This window comes from Arachis duranensis, chromosome 7 (assembly GCF_000817695.3).
Source record: "Arachis duranensis cultivar V14167 chromosome 7, aradu.V14167.gnm2.J7QH, whole genome shotgun sequence".
NCBI classification, from domain to species: Eukaryota; Viridiplantae; Streptophyta; class Magnoliopsida; order Fabales; family Fabaceae; genus Arachis; species Arachis duranensis.
In genome coordinates this window covers 22,249,089-22,267,739 of record NC_029778.3, presented here as the reverse complement: position 1 = coordinate 22,267,739, position 18,651 = coordinate 22,249,089, and the positions used below count along the sequence as shown (strand labels likewise).

At 36.4% G+C, this 18,651-nt stretch overlaps 4 protein-coding genes across 6 annotated transcripts; 3 read left to right on the top strand and 1 right to left on the bottom strand.

Moving 5' to 3' along the window:
* Positions 1-206: 206 nt before the first annotated feature.
* Positions 207-2,925, top strand: LOC107458329 (phenylacetaldehyde reductase). The gene is made up of 6 exons (XM_016076538.3): positions 207-444; positions 494-666; positions 933-1,118; positions 1,427-1,589; positions 1,999-2,185; positions 2,622-2,925. Exons 1-6 carry the CDS (start codon positions 330-332, stop codon positions 2,764-2,766), a joined length of 969 nt encoding a protein of 322 aa, XP_015932024.1. The 5' UTR covers positions 207-329; the 3' UTR covers positions 2,767-2,925.
* Positions 2,926-4,034: 1,109 nt separating this feature from the next.
* LOC107458307 (transcription initiation factor TFIID subunit 15b) lies at positions 4,035-7,471 on the top strand. Of its 2 annotated transcripts, none has more exons than XM_016076511.3 (7): positions 4,035-4,108; positions 4,225-4,362; positions 4,464-4,575; positions 4,717-5,371; positions 5,697-5,847; positions 5,935-6,016; positions 6,942-7,471. In XM_016076511.3, the coding sequence occupies exons 2-7, from the start codon at positions 4,269-4,271 to the stop codon at positions 7,048-7,050; spliced, it is 1,203 nt and encodes a 400-aa protein (XP_015931997.1). In that variant the 5' UTR covers positions 4,035-4,108; positions 4,225-4,268; the 3' UTR covers positions 7,051-7,471. The 2 variants fall into 2 exon arrangements, 1 of the variants encoding a protein (XP_015931997.1); XR_001586010.3 differs by lacking the exon at positions 4,035-4,108 and having other exon boundaries at positions 4,135-4,362; positions 6,942-7,139; positions 7,256-7,471.
* Positions 7,472-12,846: 5,375 nt separating this feature from the next.
* On the top strand, positions 12,847-17,124 carry LOC127740645 (uncharacterized). Of its 2 annotated transcripts, XM_052251911.1 has the most exons (6): positions 12,935-14,558; positions 14,742-15,081; positions 15,232-15,823; positions 15,904-16,340; positions 16,600-16,659; positions 16,757-17,124. In XM_052251911.1, exons 3-6 carry the CDS (start codon positions 15,754-15,756, stop codon positions 16,928-16,930), a joined length of 741 nt encoding a protein of 246 aa, XP_052107871.1. In that variant the 5' UTR covers positions 12,935-14,558; positions 14,742-15,081; positions 15,232-15,753; the 3' UTR covers positions 16,931-17,124. The 2 variants fall into 2 exon arrangements, 1 of the variants encoding a protein (XP_052107871.1); XR_008001352.1 differs by lacking the exons at positions 16,600-16,659; positions 16,757-17,124 and having other exon boundaries at positions 12,847-14,558; positions 15,904-16,047.
* Positions 17,125-17,299: 175 nt separating this feature from the next.
* LOC107458290 (uncharacterized protein At4g04775-like) lies at positions 17,300-17,859 on the bottom strand. The gene is made up of 2 exons (XM_016076496.1): positions 17,695-17,859; positions 17,300-17,599 (listed from the first exon to the last, which is right to left on the bottom strand). The coding sequence occupies exons 1-2, from the start codon at positions 17,857-17,859 to the stop codon at positions 17,300-17,302; spliced, it is 465 nt and encodes a 154-aa protein (XP_015931982.1).
* Positions 17,860-18,651: the final 792 nt, after the last annotated feature.

Here is an 18,651-nt window from a genome sequence, read left to right as displayed (position 1 = left end):
CCATCCAATTAATAACTCTTTGACAAATTACCTTTCTTTATATCGCTGTTTTACGCCATTACTTTTTTCATAATAAAATTAAAAGGCGAAAAATTAACGTAGTCGAAATTAATTCAAAGCTAAAATTAGTTATTATTGTAAATTTTAAGATTTAAATTGAGTTAATTGTAATTTTAAAAATTAATTTAGGTTGGGTTTTAAATTTCTGGGGCCGAGATCGAGTATTAGTTAAGATACCACCTGGCCTAGCGACTAGCGAGAGTCACTGGTGTCACTGTTTTAGTCTCATTGTAAGTGTGGAAGTGTAAGAGCTAAGAACCACTCGCAGGATGTCGGAGTCGGAGGTTGTTTGCGTCACCGGCGGAAGCGGTTGTATTGGTTCGTGGCTTGTCCACCTCCTCCTCACTCGAGGCTACACCGTTCATGCCACCGTCAAAGATCTCAGTTATTATTATTATTATTATTATTATTATTCTTATTATTCCGATTGCAGAGGATGATACTGAGACGAAGCATCTAGAAGCTCTCGAAGGAGCGTCCACGCGCCTCCGTCTCTTTCAAATCGACCTGCTCCAGTACGAGACCATCGTCGCCGCCGTGCGCGGATGCTCCGGCGTCTTCCACCTCGCTTCACCCTGCATTGTCGACGAAGTCCATGACCCACAGGTACAATGAAGATTGAAAAGGAAAGAAGAAGAAAAAGTCTGTAATTCGGCCATAACAATTCAAATTACTTCAGTCTTCAGTTACTTATGTGAAGTGATAGATGGCTATAATTGATACTGTGATTAATTTTGAAATTTCAAGAGCTCAATTTTTATTGTCTTGCAGTGATTTATTCTAAAGATTTTTCGTTGTTCATAGCAGTTAGTTCCTTTTTCTTTGAAATTTGATGCTTTTTGGGATTTTATTGAGCCACATCTTGGTTGTAGAAGGAGCTTCTGGACCCTGCAATTAGAGGGACAATGAATGTCCTTGAGGCAGCAAAGGAAGCAGGGGTGAAGCGTGTAGTGGTCACGTCGTCTGTCTCGGCGATTACGCCGAGCCCAGGTTGGCCATCTGATGTTGTCAAGACAGAAGATTGTTGGACTGACACTGAATACTGCAAGCAAAAGGGGGTGGGGCTTTCTTGTTCTTTTTTGTGTTCAGTTTTAGGGTGTGAATTAGTAACCTTAGTTCTAGTCTCTTCAATTATGAGAAATTTATCTATAAATATCTGATTTTCTGTTTTATAGTTATCAAAAGTTGTTCCTGACATTTTATTCTAGTAAGTAGTTAGTTACATTAGTTCGTTACATTTTATTCTTGTTACTCTAATTATGTCTCTACCAAGAACAAAATGAAAACATGTTTGAAGTCAAGAACTATGATGCATAATTTTGAGGCACTGTGAATTTTAGCTTTGTTCTGAAATGATATGGAACAGCTGTGGTATCCGCTATCCAAGACTTTAGCTGAGAAAGCTGCTTGGGATTTTGCAAAGGAGAAAGACTTGGATGTTGTGGTGGTGAATCCCGGAACTGTGATGGGACCTGTTATTTCACCCAGACTTAATGCTAGTATGATCATGCTTGTTCGCCTTCTTGAAGGTATATAACTATATATATTATTATATACTGTTGCCTACTAAACTTGATTGTTTTCCAAGTCATCATGTATTGTTGTGCTATGGAACAGAATGAGTACCTTTGATCTTGACTTAAGCGCATTTGATTTCCTTTCTACAATTTTCTATGTTAAAATTGGTCATGCAAATTGGGGAAGTCATTTCACATAATGAGTACCTTTGATCGTTTCCAGGAATGTTGGCTAGATGCCTAGAACATTATAGAAAGCTCTGCTGTGGCACAACAATAGACTAAACTTTTAGAACTCAATGCTGTCATATAATGCCCTGTATAGATAGAACACTTTGATTATGCCAAAACCGTTTTGTAAGAATTTTGGCTTGACCGAGTCTAACTATAATTTGATTTCGCCCATTACTCGCTGTTGCAGGGTGTGATGAAACATATGAGAACTTTTTTATGGGATCAGTCCACTTTAAGGATGTAGCTTTAGCACATATTATGGTGTATGAGAACAAAACAGCAACCGGTAGGCATTTGTGTGTAGAAGCCATCTCTCACTATGGCGACTTTGTGGCGAAAGTTGCGGAGCTTTATCCACAGTACAATGTGCCTAAGTAAGTAAACCGCACTTTGCTGATTAGCTAGGTTGTGGAATTTCATACACCTTTGGAGTACTTCGCAAACATGTATAATGCAGCAGTTGTTAGTAAATTAGATTTGGACTTGAAGCTCAGTGTATTTTGTAGACCGGCTGGGCTACTTAATCTTAGTCTTAATTAAAATATAAGGTTAGGGATTTTACAACTTTTGTATTTTTAATTTTACAGGTTAAAAACTGATTGTACTAAGAAGCTAGTTAAAAGCATATTTTTTAAAGCTTTGGATTAAAACTGTACACAAATACATGAAAAGTGGTTTATTTTACTGAAATTGTGATATTTTCTAATTATTAGAAAAACAATGCACCCTTGCCTTGATCTAGAGCTGTTAGCAATTATATATATATAATCCAGAACTTGCTCATGGTATTTGTATCATTTTCCTTTGAAGGATCCCAAGAGATACCCAACCAGGATTATTGAGGGCAAAGGATGGATCGAAGAAACTTATGGATCTGGGTTTGGAATTTATTCCCATGGAGAAAATTATCAAGGATGCTGTAGAGAGTTTGAAGAGCAAAGGGTTCATTTCTTGAATGATTGCTGCTTCTGTTATTTGAAACTTGAGATATGGTTCTGTAACATATAGTCTTTTTTCCAGGATACATTTGCCAAGTTTATCTGAATTCTCTTGAATGTTTTCTCTGGTAATAGTTATTAATAAATTTGATAGGGAGGGGGTTGAGGACTTAAAATTTTAGTTTGCTGGTTGTCTCATACATAAAAATAAAATAAAATAAAAGATAAAAGGAAGGTGTAAATATATATATGATGCAAAAGAAAGTTATAGACTAGTAGCAAATTAAAGGAAGGGATCCTTATGGTGTGGAACATGGGGTTGGTGATGAAAAAGAGATGTTTGAGAACTTTGACATTAATTAGTTTCATAGATTTATCATATATATTCAAGTGTTATTCTACAAGATGTGCATGTCTTTTAACTGTATGTATCTTTACATTTGTATATTTCCTGTAACTTGTAATTATTAATTAATGTCTAATTAAATTTCCATTTTTTATTCCTAAGGAACACTCTCCAATACCCCCTTTAGTGGATTTTTTTTCATCCCTAATCAATAAACCATTTTTAAGCGTGTCATAAATTCATCTAATTTAATTTTGATAAGTAAATGTAAAATAATTTGAAGAAGTATAAGGAGCCAATGAAGTATTTGTATAATAAGGGTATAGAGATGTTCGATTCAATAGGATATCAGATGTTTATTATTCCTGATATCCGGATAGTTATTTTGGATAGTATAGATGTATTGTATTTGAGAAATTAGTAGTATTTTGCTTTGGATGTTTAATTTTTAATTCATATCGAGACAAATAAATAGTCTATTGTATAAATATTTTATTGATTTTTTAGCGAGATTTAAATAATTTTATATGTATATCAAATCCTCTAGTGTTATGTAAACAAAAAAAAAATATTTTTTATATTAACCGTATGAATTGATTGAATAATTGTATAAAATATTTTATATATATCAAAATTAAATTTAAACGAGTATAATTTTATTTTAATGTATTATTTTATAACATGTATTTAATTATATAATATTAATATTTTAAAATTAAATTTAAACGAATAAAATTTAATTTTAATATATTGTTAATATTTTATATTAAAAATAAATAATTATTTTTTATTAATTATATGAATAATTATCTAAAATAATAGATATGACTGACAAATGTCCAAATCTTTTACATCAAATTTAAATTATATAATAGCATTCTAAAATTTCCCTGTCTCATTACTGGGTAACACTTTTTCCCAAAGGTTCTACATGACTGTCCGGTTGGCAGTTAATCAGCTATGCCTAATTCGGTAAAGAGGAAATAATCTCTCTTGACTCCTGTTTGTTATTGGTTTGCACTTTGCAGCTTCTTCACGTCTTTGTAGCTTTATATTACTATATCAGCATTTCCACTCACCATTATCATCAACCTAACGTATTACCTCATTTTTTTCTATACTCTTTCAGTGCTACCCAAACAACTAGGGTTTAAACCCTAAATAATTCTAATCATGTCTGGGATGTACGGTCAAGATGGCGGTGGTGGCTACGGAGGTGGCGGAGGTTATGGAGGAAGGGGCGGAGGAGGAGGATTCGGCGGTCGAGGTTTGTAACGTGATACTGTTTCCGGAATCGACTTTCTTTTTTTATTTTTTATTTTTGTTTTTGATTGTAAGAGGCCCTAATTTTGGTTCGAATCGCAACAGGTGGCGGGGGTGGTTATCATGGTGGAGACCGCGGCGGACGAGGTGGCGGCCGTGGCGGTCGCGGCGGTGGTGGAGGTGGTAGAGATGGAGATTGGCGTTGTCCAAACCCAAGGTTTGGCTTTTTTTCCCCTCAGATTCATTTATTATTATTTTTGCTTGAGCTAACTTTTCAGTGATTATTTCATTTTTTCTTCCGTTGAGTTCTTTTCACTTTTACGGTTTCTGGAATTGATTTTAAATTGTTAATGTATAGTTGTGGAAACTTGAACTTTGCGAAAAGGGTTGAATGCAACAAATGTGGTGCTCCATGTCCTACTGGGTCTAATGATCGCGGCGGTGGAGGTGGTGGTTATAATAGAGGGGGAAGTGGTGGGGGATATGCAAATATTCGTGGGGGAAGCAGTGGTAGGGGTAATTACAGTGATGGTAGGGGTGGGGGAGGCAGTAGGGGTGGTTCATACGCTGGTAATCAAGCCAGAGACGATGGTGTATATGGCCAAGTCCCTCCTCCTGCGGCTCAATATGGTGGTGGAGGAAACTATCCATCCAATTACATTTCTTATGGTGGGGATGCGAGTTATGGAACCGAAGCTGTTCCTCCTCCTGCAAGCTACACTGGTGGCCCTACATCATATCCTCCATCATATGGGGGTCATAGTGGTGCTGGGAATAATCTTGGGGATGGGCGTGCTGGTGTTAGGGCTGGGCAACCTGGTGCATATGACAGTGGGTATGGTGCTGGTGGTCGAGGTGGGTATGGTGGAGCTCCTGCTGACCCCCCAGCTAAGGTGAAGCAGTGCGATGAGAATTGTGATGATTCTTGTGACAACTCTAGAATCTACATATCAAACTTACCACCAGATGTGACTATTGATGAATTGAGGGAACTTTTTGGAGGCATTGGACAAGTAATGTTCTGTTCTGTTGACTTTTGTATGATCTCTATATGGAGGGTTACCTTTTTTTTCTCTCAATTTTGTTAGTTCAAAATAGTTTGGAGGGAAATTCTTTCGGTATGTATGTATGGACCAAATGAATGGATCTATCTTGCATATGAAATACTTGAGTCTGTTGTTAGCTAAGGGGGACCAAATTTTAGCTGTTTATCTTTGTGAACTGTAGAGATGCTAGAAATTTATTATCTTTGATCTGTCGATTTCTTTATCTCTGATTTACAATTTACAATATGTGAAGCTTCAGGCTAACTTAAGATATCACACCTTAATTGTTCAGGTTGGAAGAATAAAGCAGAAAAGGGGCTATAAAGATCAGTGGCCTTGGAACATAAAAATATACACTGATGAGAAAGGAAACAACAAGGGTGATGCTGCCCTTGCTTATGAAGATCCATCTGCAGCACATTCTGCGGGCGGTTTTTACAATAGTACTTCATCTAGCTACTCTCCAGTTAATAAAACACTCATGTTCTATGTTATACTTAGAGAAACTAATAATAATTCTTTCATTTCAGATTATGATTTAAGGGGCTACAAAATCAATGTTATGATGGCAGAAAAATCTGCACCACGGGCTCCACCTGCATACAACCATGGGTATCCATTATATATTATTTTACCTACTGAATGATTACTGTGTTTATTTGGTCTCCTTGCACTGCTTTTGAGACATTTAGGGCTACATCTGTTAGTATGTGTATTCTATGTGTGAATTGTTATTTCAGTGGTTTGTTGATGCTCATTTTCTTTTGGTTTATGGTAATAGTAATAGCTCTAATAGGACCTTCACATTTGTATTTATGGGTACATACTACATACGATCTATGTACTGACAAGGGGGGCAGTTAGCAATGCCTGGTTTATTTGCAATTTGGCATATAGTTGAAGATAAGATCTTCTGATTTCAATATTTGAGACAACTAATATGCCCATAAGATTAGATATTGATGTATGAAGAAGAACCAGGTATCTGGTTCTGTATTGCTGCAATAGCATATGCAAAGTTAATACTTAGAAAGCAAATTGTTCAGAGTTCTTATTTCACAGAAAGCAAACTCGTGTCTGCCATGGTTGAGACTACATATTTTATTAGGCTATCTTGATATATGGAGCTGACTGATTATTCTTGTTATAAGTCCTTTTTTAACTCTCAAATTAATTTACAGCGGGCTTCATTCTTTATGTGTTACAGCATGAGTAGTTTAACTGATATATGCATGTCATTGGATGTCTTTAAGAATTCAATTCGATGTGGACTATTGAGCTAATTTACCTATCAAATCATGTACAAATGACAAGAAATGAAAAAAGCCACCATCAGATTTAGGTCTAGAGGCTAATTAGACTGGGATATATTTTACTGTCAACATGGTCACTCACTCACTCAGATGTTTTTACTGACTATAGTAATGTAGAGTAAATGAATGCTCATGTTTATACATGGTCAAATCTTCCCTTGGTCAAAATTGATAACTTATATAACATTGAGCATTAATTCCTTTTTTGCTTCTACACTCTGCAGAGGCAACAGGGGTGGCTATGGTGGAGATAGACGCCGAGACAATTATGGAGGTGGTTCTGGACCTGATAGGCGTGATAATTATGGTGGGAACCGTTCGCGTCCATACTGAGAGTTTCCGAAGTGAACCTTTTATGTACTAAGATTTGTTGTCTGAGGGATTTGTTGTATACGCTGGAATCTTGAAATGGAAGCAAAGAGGTAGGTTGTTCACTTACTCTGAGCAAGAGACCTCTTTGCTATTTTCTCATGTGACTCGCTGGTAGGTTTTTCTCCTTTAGGCAGGGATTAATTTGATAGTGTGCATGTTTTTATAGAGGCAAGTGGATAGTCTTCAAATGGCTTGCTGCTATGTAGGTTGATTGTTTCAGGTGAGTGCCGCTTTCATGCTTAATACTTGATTGGTATTTGTACCTTGCATACCTGGTTGGCTGGTTCATGTGGCATTTGATACAATCAGTTTGGGGTATTATGGGGATCCTACATTTCAAATAGTTTTATAGTCCAATAAAAATAAAAGATTATTTTAATAATTTCTTTTATTGCTTTTTCTAAGAAAAGTAGCGCATTGTTCTTTAGCTTACTGGATGGCACTTTTGAAAATATTGATTTCAAATATAAATTTGGCTATAGGAACCTAGTTTGCTAAAGCAACGCAGTGAACTTATTGTCCCTTTGAGATGATCTAGACACAATGTTATGAATTACAACTATCTAATACACTCCGATGAGTTGCCTATAAGCATCCTATATCATCCTATTGTATTGTGTTTTAAAACTGATTTATTCTTAATTTCAATTTTTGTTTCATCGTAGAACTAAGCAAAACTATAAGGTACATACTAAAATCTAATGGCTCAGTTGGAGTTGGTACTTGGTAGGTTTATTAGTTCACTAGTCAACCTTTGATAATTTCATTTAATTGGTATTAAATATTCAAATGTCCTTCTGTGAGTTTGATGGTTACATGATTCGAACAAATTTATTCTTCGTTTAGCTTCTATCCCGCCACAAGGGGTGAGTAGTTGTTTGGTTTCAATTTTGAAGGGGTGAGTAGTTGTTTGGTTTCAATTTTGAAAGTACTTTGTTTTTCTTGGTTATTATTAGATGCATCGGCTTAAACTTCTTGTTGTCATACAGGCAATTCAATGGTATAAATTCGAATTATGAAAAAGATGCATCTAACATGTATCAAATTGATACTTGATACGGAGCAGAATCCAGGATAGGATGAAAATAAAAGAAAGAGACTCTTCTACCTCAATTTGATTTTCTGATGCAACAGTTAAGAGAATCACCAAGGTTGCGAGAATCGAACCGGTCAATGAATTGGTGGAGTGACTGGTTCAACGGTTTAAAGGTTTAATCGGAGTTTAACCGGTTTAATTAAATATATAATAAAATTATTAAAAATTTAATATATAATTTCAAATATTTAAATTTAATCAATTTTATAACTAAAAAAAATTAAAAGAGACCAAAATGACAAATCAAAATTTAGAAAAATCACATATTCACCTCAGAATTTTCAAAAATTTCCTATTGCACCACAACACATCAACAACTCAGAATAGAAAAGATCAACAAGCAGAATCACCAAATCAGAAAAACCAGCATAAACTCATAAACAACTCAGAATCAGAATCATAGCATGAAGTCATAAACAACTCAAAACTAGAAAAAATTTAACAGAAACAATGTAGTGAAGCAATGCATCATAACACCATCAACTGAGAATAAAAAAAAAATAGCAACAAGCAAGTGAAGCAACTCAGAAATCAGAATAAATAAAATTTAACCAAATAATTAATGACTCGTTCCACACACAACAGAAGAACAAATAAAAAAACTAAAGTGAAAAAGGGAGGAAATCAGTGAAAATAAAGAAGAGTACGAAGATGTTGAGGGACGGCGAAGAGTCCATGGTGGCACGTGTACGTTCGCACTTCGCACAGAGAGTGATGCTCTCCACAGAGAGAGAGAGAGAGGCGTTTTTGACGACGAGAAAGAGGCGGCCGACGACAGCAAAGACAGAGGCGGGCTTCACAACGAGCACAGAGACGGTGAGGAGGAGAAGAGTGGTGGCGGATCTTTGCTCAGATAGGGTTAGATACTTTGTGAAATTAGGGATTTTGTCATTTTGGTGAGACTGAGACTGAGAATGAGAGAAGGGAGAGGGGATTGGAGGTCTTCTATGCGGGTTTTTTTTTTTTTAAATCAAAACGACACAGTTTTGATGCTGAATGGGAGAACCGGGCCTTCAAAAAACCTGGCCGGTTCAGCCAATTTTTCAATGATTTTTGCAAGCCGGTTTTAGATGTTAACCGAACCGGTTGTTATGGTCCAGTTTTCAGAACCTTGGGAATTATTTTACCTCTATTGTTACACCCAAGTTTCTCAAAGAAACTCAGAAATTTTCATTAATCAAAATTGATTCAGAAAGAGTAACAAGGGGTCTTTAAATAGGCTCCTAACAGATAAATCCAAGAATGAGCCAAATCTTCCTAGATATCTAATTTGAATTTACATCTCTAAAGATAATTTAATTTAAATCAGATTTAATCTTTATTGGATTAGGCCAGATTTGATTTAAATTTAAACTTTCTAAAAATACTACTAAACAAATCAGAACTAAATCAAATCTTTTAACAAATCCTAACAACAAAACAAACTAAACATAAACTAAAAGTTCTCCTGAACACGTATCATTCTTCCTCTCAAAAAGATTTGTCCTCGAATCTTGTTTAATCACTTTTGAAAAATAGGCCATCAACTGAGTCCACTGTGCATGCCTTTTGTTCAAGATCACCTGAACTATCAAATGCAAAACAAACTACACTTTGTCATATGTTGAATACTTGAGACATGTTCCATGTAGCCGCTCACTATAGAATGGAATTGGTTGTCCATCACTCATTCCATCAACATTAATTCCTTCAAAATTCACTAATAGATTTGCAAAACCTTTAAAATCTGACATGTAAACACTAGGCAATTTATGATTAGATATATGAGAAACTGAAGACTCTTCGAATGTCATAGACACTAATGCACTCTTGTTTAAATATATAACTTTTAAGATTTCTCTCACAAGTGTGTTTATTGCTCTCAGTTTCTTTTTCTCTCAATGACTCTTCTCCCTTACTATTCTCTGCCTTTTTCTCAAAACCGTCTCTTTCATTCAAACATTGATTCTTTTCACTGAACCACGCACTCTTTTTCTCAGTCTCTTCTCTCAAATTCTTTTCTTTTCTCTCTTGTTTTTCAAATTGTTCACATCCCAAGGACTTCTTTGAGAATTGTTAGAATTGTTGCACCTTTTGGTTCCTCTAAGTATTCATTTCCATCTACAGCATACTCAACAAATGCTTTCATCCCTAGCTGTGAAGTAGAATTAAAGATAGGATCAAAAGATGTTTGCTGATGTCGATCTATAATATTCTTTTTGAAATCTGCAACAGTGAATTTTGTCGTATCCTCAAACTTTGCTTATTTAGAACCCTGTGTAGAATTGAAGAGTGCCAAGTTGCCATAAATTGTTGTTGCGCCTCCACCTCAATTGCCAAATGGACTAAATCCTCCATTGTTGCATAATAGTAAAGTCTGACCTTATCTGCAATTTCTTTGCTTAATCCAATAAGAAATTTTCCCATAAGAACTTTAAGACCCTTGTTAACATTAGCTTTGCACATCAAATACAGCAACTCTTTGTGGTACTCCTTTATTGATCTTTGAACAAAAGGCATGCACAGTGGACTCAGTTGATGGACTATTTTTCAAAAGTGATTGAACAAGATTTGAGGACGAATCTTCTTGTAGAGGGGGGACAATGATACGTGTTCAGGAGGACTTTGTAGTCTATGTTTAGTTTGTTTTGTTATTAGGATTTGTTAGAAGATTTGATTTAATTCTGATTTGTTTAGTAGTATTTTTAGAAGGTTTAAATTTAAATCAAACCTGAATTAATCCAATAAAGATCAAATCTGATTTAAATTATTTTTAGAGATTTAAATTCAAATTAGATATCTAGGAAGATTTGGCTCATTCTTAGGTTGATTTGCTAGAGCCTATTTAAAGACTCCTTGTTACACTTTCTGAATTAATTTTTATGAATGAAAATTTCTTCGAGTTTTTTTTTTGAGGAACATGGGTAGATGAGTCTTTTTCTTTGATTTTCCAGCTTATTTTGGATTCCAATCCGTATCAATACCGTTGTATGGTTTTAATGTTATTATGCACTCAGGTTCAATGCAGTGCATCATAGCATTGTCCAGACGAAGGCGTTGATTGTGTTTTTGTGCGTATTTTTTTTCCCCCTCCGGTTCTCTAAGATTTCAGCAGGTTGGTGCCTGGCGTGTTGTTGATTTAGTTTCCTTTGCCGATATTTTTTTTGTTTGATAAAGCAGTTCTGTTGCAAAGCTTTTGTTAGCCGGAGTCGAAGTTGGATTTTCTTATGTAATTGTGAATATTATTCTTGCTATTCAACAAGACGGAGCTCTAGGAAAACACAAAGTAGCTATTATAAGAACTCTTTCATTCTAGTATCATTCGGGCATGTTCAATCATATGTTGGCTAACCTTTCTTTGGGCGAAAGAAGAGAAAAAGGGGGGAAGAGGGAAAGAAGGGAACAATTCTTTTTCTTTTTATCCTTTTGGACGGAGTGGGTAACAATTCTAGAGCCTCTAGTTTAGAAATACATGGGAACTACTTCTATGAATTGTTCCCAAAAACAAAAGATAAATGTTTTATGCAAAGCCACTCCAAAAGGGAAAAAAAATTTGTTCTATGCCTGGGACACTGTCAGTGTCATAGAATATTAATTATTTACTTGCCAATAAATGCATTAAATTATGTAGTGATTAATTCAAGTCATGGTTTTTATTTTTTTATTGTAATTGTAATAATAGAAAAAGCACAGAATAAAGAGGTTGGATTTTGCAGCCAAATAAGAAAAAGATCATATCCTAATAAAAGAAAGCGTCTTAATTTTAGAATTTCACAATGCTTTGGGAAAAAAGAAATAGTTAAAATTTAAGAATTTAATTTTTATTACTGTTGTTAAAAAGTTTTATACACGTATTCAACTGTGTATTGTCACATTATTAAAAGTAAGAGTAATACCCCAAATAGGTTCCAAGGAATTGACCGTACGACAGATTTGTCTCCCAGAAAAATTAACTAAGTCTCCAGTCCCCAAAATTATTAAATATGTGCTATATATGTCCCTGCTTCAGATTTAGCCGGTTAAATGAACACTCTCTCTCTTACATGGAGGTGTTGAGTGTGACGTGTCAGGTTAAAGGCTTTCATGACATGTTGGTCCCTGTACACGTAGCCAAAACGACGTCGTTTAAGGCCTTATCAAAACGACGTCGTTTTTAATTGGATAGATTAGTCCCTAACCTTTATGACATGAATGTGTTAAAACGCAGCGTTTGAAGAGGGACCTAGGATAAAAACGCAAGTCCTTCTCCCTTGCCTTTGTTAAATTACCTGAAACCCCAAACCCTTACCCAAATTTTACAAGGCAACCTTTCATCTTCCTCAACTCCGTTAACATTGACTGTAGTCTGTAACAGTCGTTTGACAAGGCTGACGACGACTGTGTGGTGGCGGTGGACTGTCGTGCATATCGCTATTGTTGGAAGTAAGTCTTCTAATTTCTTTTCTGAATTAATTCAGAGACGAAGATTCATGTATGATGAACATGCATGTCATGTGCAGGGTAGATTAAAGATATTGTTTTGCTAGTGTTGGTTAAGTCAGAGTTCTAAATTGATTTAGTCTGTGACGTTTCATAGTAACATTACCGATGTGGTTGTTAAAAAATTGAATTCTGTTTTAATGTTCTTGTAATGGCTTAGTTGCTTATTTAAGTTGTGATAAATTTTTATTTTGTTAGTTTAGATGAATGAAGACGTGATACCCGTATTTCACCACGGTGGAAGCTTTGTGAGAGACAACAAGGGAGTACTTGTGTACGTCAATGGAGAAGTCAAGAAGTTTTTCCCAATGGACATTGATCTGATATGTTTCTTTGATCTGAAGAAACTTTTTCTGGACTTGGGTTACCATGACTATAAGGCAATATTTTGGTATGATCCGACTGCTACTGACGTGGAGTCTGGTCTTCACCCAGTTCATGGAGACAAAGAGATCAGAGATCTTCAAAAGAATAAAATGCTAAATGAGGACACTGATGAATTCTACATCTACTTTGACCATCCAATCATGGAAGATATAGAGTTCATTGATGATGATGGTGTTAGTGTTGAGGAAGTGGAAGTACAAGAGGCTAGTGCTGAGGATGATAGTGTTGACAATGATGCAGATATTGAGAGTTTAGATAATGATGATGGGTATGAGTCAACAGAAGATGTATTATACAAGCCCCCACCTTCAGGATATGGTTTTTCGGATTTAAGTTCAGAGGAAGAGTTAGTTGGAGCTGGGAAGAAAGGAAAGAATAATGGGAAGAAGAAATTCAAAGTTAGTAAGCCTGTTAATGGGCCAGTTGGCAAGGGCAATGGCAAGCCAAAAAGGGCAGCCATTGGAAGAGAAGAGGTAGCTGGAGCATCTGTTCAGAGAAAGAGTCATGGTGGGCCTGGTAGGCCCAATAAGAGTGATTATGGGCCTGCTAAAAAAGACAAAGTAGTTAATGGGTCTTCTAGTGGCAACAAAAACAAAACTACAGCTACTAGTGTCAATGAAGGACCATCAAAGTCCAAAAAACCTGCTACATTTGATGAAGAACTTGGTGTGGAGTTGTTACCTGAGTCAGACATTGAATTTGAGTATGAGTCTGAACAATTTTTGACCTCGAATGACTCAAGTGATGATGGAAGATGGGTTTGATTGGCCTCAATTTAATCCGAGTGCAGAATTTGGGGAGGTCAAATTTCAGCTGAACATGGAGTTTGAGTCACTTGAACAATTTAAGCAGGCTCTGAAGGACTTTACCATATCAGAGGGTAGAAGGATATTTTACATGAAGAATGATAAGAGAAGGGTTAGAGCTGCTTGTATACATGGAGGCTTCATGCTTGGAAAAGAAGTGCAAAAAGCCAAGGCAAAGGCAAGAAAATCAGTTAAGGAAAAGGCAAAGTTACAGGCTGCTAAAGAAGCTAATGAAAGTGAGAAAGCTAAAGGGGTGATGGAAACAAATGAGGCTCATCCTGAAGGTGAGAAAAACAATAAGGGACATATTACCAATGAGGTAGAAGCACAAGCTAATGCAGTAGAAAATGCAAAATGTGGAAATGAAGGTGAGAAAAATGGTGAAACAGAGAAGCATGACTGTCCCTGGCTTATATACTGTGCAAAGAACTCACGATCAGGTGGATACCAAATAAAGACCTACAATCCAACTCACACCTGTGGAAGAGAGTTTGGCAGCAATATGGCAGATCAACATTGGGTAGCAAGGAAGCTAGAAAAGAGATTGTTGAGTCAGCCACGGTTGACACATGCAGAGGCATGGGACACATGAAGGTTGATTACAATGTGATACTCAGTGATAAAATGCTGTATAGAGGACTTCGGATGGCCAGGGAAAAGTATGTTGGTAACGAGAAGGCGCAATATAGCAAGCTGCGTGACTATCTGAACGAGATACACCGGTATGAGGTTATTTTATTTCAAAGACAAACATTAGAATATTGTTAGTGAATTGATAAAGAATAGTATTTTTTTACATTTTATGTTAATTCTTGTTTGATAAAAATAACTTGCTGTGATATGAAAATACATTAGAATATTGTTAGTGATCTTAGTGAATTCTAGTGTAATTTTGGTTTACACAGGAGCAATGAAGGTTCATCTGCACTGTTGGCAGTGGAGCCTATACCTCAATCTCCTCCATTATTTGATAAATTGTATATTTGCTTAAACGCCTGTAAAAGGGGGTTCAAGGCTGGATGTCGCCCCTTGATAGGTTTAAATGGATGCTTCCTGAAGGGTTTTTATGGGGGATAATTACTGTCAGCTGTAAGACAAGACGCAAACAATCATTTTTATGTGATTGCGTATGCAGTAGTTGACAGTGAGACGAAGGCAAGTTGAAAATGGTTTCTGCAGTTGTTACAAGATGATCTTGGGCAATACACTGCCGATGGTTGGAACTTCATCAGCGATCAACAGAAGGTATCCCTAAATATGTATTAGTGTTTGTTATGTTAACTAAGTAAATGCATTGTATTCTTCATGGTTTAATGACTATTAACTATGTTTTTTGTTATCATAACAAGCATTTTAATGCCTATTATTTTCTGGTCTATTGAAACTGTAATGCAGGGTCTTCTGCTAGCACTGAAGGAGGTTATGCCTAACGCCCATCACAGAAACTGCGTTAGGCACATCTGGAAGAATTTCACAAACAAATACAAGGATACACAGCTTAAGAATGTGGTCTGGGCTTGTGCCAAAAGTTCAACCATTGCAGAGTTTAATGATAATATGCAAAGGCTGAAGAGAATGAATGAGGACGCGTGGGCTTACCTTGCAAAATTGGATCCAGGATGCTGGACTAAGTCAAAATTCTGCCACTATCCTAAACTGGACAATATCACCAATAACATGACAGAGGTGTGGAATGCCAAAATAGTACACTATAGGGGAAAACCTATACTCATAATGCTAGAGGAGCTCAGATGTTACATTATGCGAAGGATGACACAACACAAAAAGGCCCTAAGCATGTATACTGGTGTAGTTGCTCCTGTACAACAAAAAAGGATGGAAGCCATTATGAAGGACACTAAGCACTAGACTGCTCAATGGACTGGCGACGATGCTAGACAGGTTTTTGAGGTGCAAATGCACATCAAGAAGCTGGGGGTGCACTTAGGTAATAACACATGTACATGTAACATGTGGCAACTTACAGGTATAACACTCCAACTTATGCATTTTTAGTTATTATTCTTACAAACTGTATATCTGATTGTTGTTTACAATCACTTATAGGAATTCCATGTGTGCATGCCATGGCTGCTATTGCTAAGAGGGGAGACAGACCAGACACATATGTGCACAAGTGGCTGAAGATGGATGCCTTCAGAGCAACATATGGTCATTCCATTAGCCCCGTCAACAGTGAAGAGTATTGGGAGAAGTCTGGAGAAATAAGCTCAATCCCTCCCAAGATTAAGAGGCCAATAGGGCGTCCAGTAAAGAGAAGGAGACGAGATCCAGTAGAAGACGGAGCAGAGGGTAATAAGGCAAAAAAGACCTTCCGAGTCACATGCGGAAAATGTGGAGAGAGTGGCCACAATGCTAAGACCTGCAAGGAAGCTCCTAAGGATGGAACTAATCCTAAAGGAAATGTCAAATGCAAATCCAAGGAAAAGTCAACTGTAACACAAGAAGAGGTTCAGGTTTCTCAATCGGCACCAGTAACTGAGGTATACATGAATGATACTTACATTCTTCTTCTAAATGAATTACATTGTGCAGCTTGATATGTGTGATAACATGCTTAGGATTCAGGTTTTTGACATGAATTAGTTGTTGTGTTATAGAGACCAAACTTGACATATAAATTAGTAATTAGGGACCTGTTTGACTTATAGTAGCATTTCTAAAGGACCTATTTGACTTATAAAATACATCGTCAAGGGTTTAATTGTCCTAATAAATTTGCTTACTTATGAGGTTACCCAGCCTGAGGCACCAACAAATCATACTGTACCAGACATAGGAATGAATGTGAATGCTGCAACTGTAAGTATGCTTCATAATATGTTTCACTATTAATTCCTAAACATTACTGACTAATATCTTATTTTAGAATACTCATAATTGTTTACAATTCAATCAGGGAAGACAAATTCAGCCTCAGCAGCCTAGTAGACGTCCAAAGCAGACAATAATTAGGCCAAAGAGACAGGAAAGTGTGAGTGTTGAGACAATGGCAGCTGCAAGTAGTGGCACAACCTCCAGAATGTTCAAATTTATTCTAACGCCCGGACTGAACCACTCTAAGAAGAAATGATGCTTTGGAAGAAACTTATTGTAAAATTGACCTGCTAGTGTTTACTCTTGTTATTTTGAAGAAAATAGACCTTCACTTATAATACTTTGGAACACCACTTTACATCAGTGTGTGTAGAAGGAAATAGACCTTCTTTATTTTGCTAACATTTTGAAACAACTTTATGTACATCCTCTATGTTATTTGAATATTCCTCCCTGGATTATATACTATTTTTGGTTTAATCCACTTTGCCAAATTACTTTGCATACTTTAAATTCGATATAGACTAGCTTTAAGTTAGCATCATTATCAACTTTTAATATTCATTTAACTAAAATGAGCCATTCAAATACAATATTTTTTCAACAAAGATACAATGCCAATTGCTTAAATAACCATCACATAAATACAAAACATAATCACAACTACAAGTGCACCTATTATTACACTACTAAACGAGCTTAGAACACTGTTCTTTTTTACTTTCGAACTATCTTCATTCTTCTTTATTAACATTTCCTCCAATTGTTTCACTCTCTCCTCCAAGCAATAATCCAAACCTGCACCAAATTCTTCACCCACGCATGTCTCCACAGAGGCCAATCTACGCCTATCAACTACATCATCCACCAAATACCCAAAGATCTCATCAAACCATACAAAAAAATCATAATATCCTTGCTTTTCCTGCAATTAGAATAACAGAACATAAATCATCACATTAGTCTTAGTCCTCAATTATCAAAACTACAACACCACAAAAATCCACCACTCTAAAGTACCTTGAAGTGAGGACAGCCAAAGAACAGCCTATTCGGATTTTCTGCTGTGCGAGATCTGGATATTATGGCATATGTCTTGCACTTACACTTAGGATGTTCTCCTCTTCTAAGTCGCCCCCTTCGGACGCCAGTCGAACCGCTGTCAACGCTGAAGACATCATCCATAGTTCTCCGACTGCGTCTCCGACTTGCAACTGACGTGCTGCTTCCACTCGACATCATCTTCTTCGAAGCCAAAAACTCTCTCTCACATACTAACATACATGGGTTGGAGGCACAAGGGGTAAAAAGTGAAGACCTAATTTCATGATCATCCCTTTTAAAACAGCGATGTCTTGTCCCTCTTCAAACGCTGCGTTTTAACACATTCATGTCATAAAGGTTGGGGACTAATCTGTCCAATTAAAAACGACGTCGTTTTGATAAGGCCTTAAACGACATCGTTTTGGCTACGTGTACAGGGACCAACGTGTCCTGAAAGCCTTTAACCTGACACGTCACACTCAACACCTCCACGTAGGAGAGAGAGTGTTCATTTAACCGGCTAAACCTGGAGCAGGGACATATATGGCACATATTTAATAATTTTGGGGACTGGGGACTTAGTTAATTTTCTTGGGGGATAAATCTGTCGTACGGCCAATTCCTTGGGGATCTATTTGGGATATTACTCTAAAAGTAATTAATTTTTTATAATACTAAGAGCTTAAATTTATATTTTTTGTTTTCTCTCTAGCCCTGTTTGTATGAACTCGAAAACAATCACTATTGACACATGGAAATGGTCACCAGAAGAGAAAGATTTGGTGGCAAGGAGTACGAAGAAAGTAAAAATTTAGGTTTTAGGCAATGAAGAAGAATTGATGGAAGAAGAAACTCAAAAAGTAGAAGCAACGGAGGTAATGATGGGTGATGCTATACCCACGTTCAAGAACAATTTAGAGTCCGATGCTGTTG